Consider the following 2,967-nt stretch of genomic DNA (forward strand, 5'->3'; position numbering starts at 1 on the left):
TTCATATCTCTTAAAAATTTAAACAGATTTAATTTGCTTTTTCTTTTTTTTAAAAAAAAAAAAATATATTTAACATTTTAAAAAATAAAAAATATGAAATTTTTGTTTTAAAATAGTAATTTAGACAACTTAAAAAACTTAAGAAGAATAAATATTTATTCAAAATAAAAAGATATTTATAATATTTTTAAAATATTAATGAAATGTATTATTTTAAATGGAAGCTATTATTATTTTCTATGTATACATAAGTTTGTTACCTTAAGAATTATATTTTTTTTCATTTTTTTAATAATTAATTATGAAATAACTTTTTTATTTTTTTTTTTTTTTTTTTTTTTTTTTTTTTTTTTTAATATAATACATAGAGATTCACTAAAAACAAAAAATTTTAAAAGATTTATATATATGTGTTTCTGTTATTTTTTTAAATTTGAATTCAATAAAAATAGTTAAGTAAATTATAAGATATGATAAAAATTAAAAATAAAGTATTTTAAGTAATAAATGAATAATATGAGTAATATAAAATATATTATTCAAATTATGTTGAAAGTTGTAATTATATTTTTAATTTAACAGCTTTCTTTTTTCTTGTTTCTTTTTTTTTTTATTATATTTTATTTATACATCTCATGTCATTTTATATTTATTCATATATGCTAATATATGTTATCTTTATTAATAATATAGCGCGTAAATGTTAAATGTGAATTGTACACTTTTTGTTTATAAAAAATGAATATATAATTTTTAAAAATGACTTCAAAAAAAATTATGAAGCTTAGTTTACATAATTAAAAAGAAAAAGTTATAGATGAATTAAAATTAAATTATAAAAAAAAAATTTTCTTTATTTAATAAACCAATTAAAATTCAAAAGAAATGAGTAATTATGAGAAAAAGAACTCTATAAATAATAATGAAAACAATATATCAACATCAGAAAAAAAGAATGAAATAAATGATAAATGTAAAAATGTTGATAACAAAAATGGTATTGATTCTAGTAACAAAACTAGATTAAGTAATTTACAATATGAATTAAAAAGTAATGAAAAAATAGAAGATAGTGAATTAAAAAATATATTAGAAGTAAATGAACAAATAGAAGATGGAAATTTGGAAGATAATATGAAAATAAAAGATGATAAAATAGAAAGAAAAACTGATAAAGAAGATGAAGGATACTTAGCTTACTGTGATAATGGATATCTAAGAGGTTTACTAAAAAATGCTGTTGTTAGTTCTAGTGTTTATATTTTTTTAGGAACAAAAATAATATCATTTTTAAATGAAAAAGAAAGATATATTTGTTCCTTCACATGTAAATTACTATTTTTTGAGGTTTATTCGATTTATAATTTAAAAGATTTATATAAAAATAAATTTATTAGTAATGATAAAAGAAGTTTTATATGGAAGGCAATATTACTAGCGGATAATACATTTATGAGTGAAAACTTATATAGAAGTTTAAAGAAAAGAAATAGCGATTTTGATAAGATAATTGAAAAAGATATTTATAGAACTTTTCCTCATAATCCTTACTTTTTAAATAAAAAAGAAAATATGCAAAAAAAGTTATTAGATATTTTAAAAGTATGTTCATTATATTTTAAAAGTGTTGGATACTGTCAAGGTATGAATTATATTGCAGCTATATTTTTATTAGTTTTTAAAAATAAATTAGATACTGTTAGATGTTTTATTTCTTTATTAGTTAACTTTAATTTAAAAGGAATGTTTATATATAATTTTCCAGAGTTAAAAAAAGTTATTTATCAACTAAATATATTAATAAAAGCATATATGCCAAAATTATTTTATTTTTTTAGAAGAAAAAAAATAAAAATTGATTTTTTTTGTATCAATTGGTTTATGACATTATTTTCATTAGATTTAAGTCTTGAAAATACTCTTAAATTATGGGATATATTTTTTTTGTTTGGATTAAAAATTTTAATTAAGTTAAGTTTAATTATTTTACATCACCATCAAAAAAAGATTCTTAATATGACATATGATGAAGCTTTGACATTTCTTAAATCCATTACAAAATCTTCCTTTATCGATTACCTATTTGATGAAAAGAACTTTTTTAATTACTTGAAAAAATTTAAAGTAACCAATAGAATACTTAGACAAATAATTATGCTAAAGAAAAGTAAAGAAAAAATAGAAATTCAAGTAAGAAAAAATGATGGAAAGATAAAATGTTCAGTTGTATCAAAAAATAATTCTAAAAATAAACTTAAAAATAGCAATCATAATAACTTAATAAATCGTAGTAATTTTATTTTTAATCAGAGTTTTTTAAAAAGTATACATTATGAATATTTTAACATAAAATTAAACAAGAGGAATACATGGAACTCAAATGAAAAAATAAAAGAAGACATAGTAAACCATATAAGTAATAATGATAATAGTAAAAATGAAAATGTTATTATAAAAGAAAATAATGCATTCATAGAAACAAATACATATTACGATTTCAATTTAACGAAATCATTTGAGTAAAAAACTTTATCTAATTCAAAAATTTTTCTTTAAAACATTAAAATGAATAATTATTAAATTATGTTGTTCATTTTTTTTTTTTTTTTTTTTTTCTTTTTTTTTCCTAACAAATTAATAAAAATAAATATATAAAAATTAGGAAACACATAAAAATTGTATTGTATTATATTCTTTAAATTTTTTTAATTTTATAATTAATTCATTGAAGTTATTAAATTTAAATTTTGTTACACATAGACTAATATGTAAAAACTCTATATATTTATTTTACATATATTTTTCATAAGTAAATATTTTAATATTATTTCATTTGTAAAGTTTTTTTTTTTTTTTTAAACTTTTCGTGTTTTTGTTTTAATGTATATTTTTTTATCATAACTATTTTCTCCATTTAATTACATCTTTTTAATGTTCTTTTTTTTTTTTTTTTTTTTTTTTTTTTTC

At 16.2% G+C, this 2,967-nt stretch overlaps 1 protein-coding gene across 1 annotated transcript; it reads left to right on the forward strand.

The window, feature by feature from the left end:
- Positions 1 to 885: 885 nt before the first annotated feature.
- PGAL8A_00027800 (GTPase-activating protein, putative) lies at positions 886 to 2,523 on the forward strand (the record flags this gene model as incomplete). The annotated part of the gene is made up of 1 exon (XM_028674273.1): positions 886 to 2,523. One exon carries the CDS (start codon positions 886 to 888, stop codon positions 2,521 to 2,523), a length of 1,638 nt encoding a protein of 545 aa, XP_028530643.1.
- Between the last annotated feature and the right edge of the window lie 444 nt (positions 2,524 to 2,967).

The sequence above is a fragment of the Plasmodium gallinaceum genome, assembly GCF_900005855.1.
Source record: "Plasmodium gallinaceum strain 8A genome assembly, contig: PGAL8A_v1_21, whole genome shotgun sequence".
NCBI lineage: Eukaryota > Apicomplexa > Aconoidasida > Haemosporida > Plasmodiidae > Plasmodium > Plasmodium gallinaceum.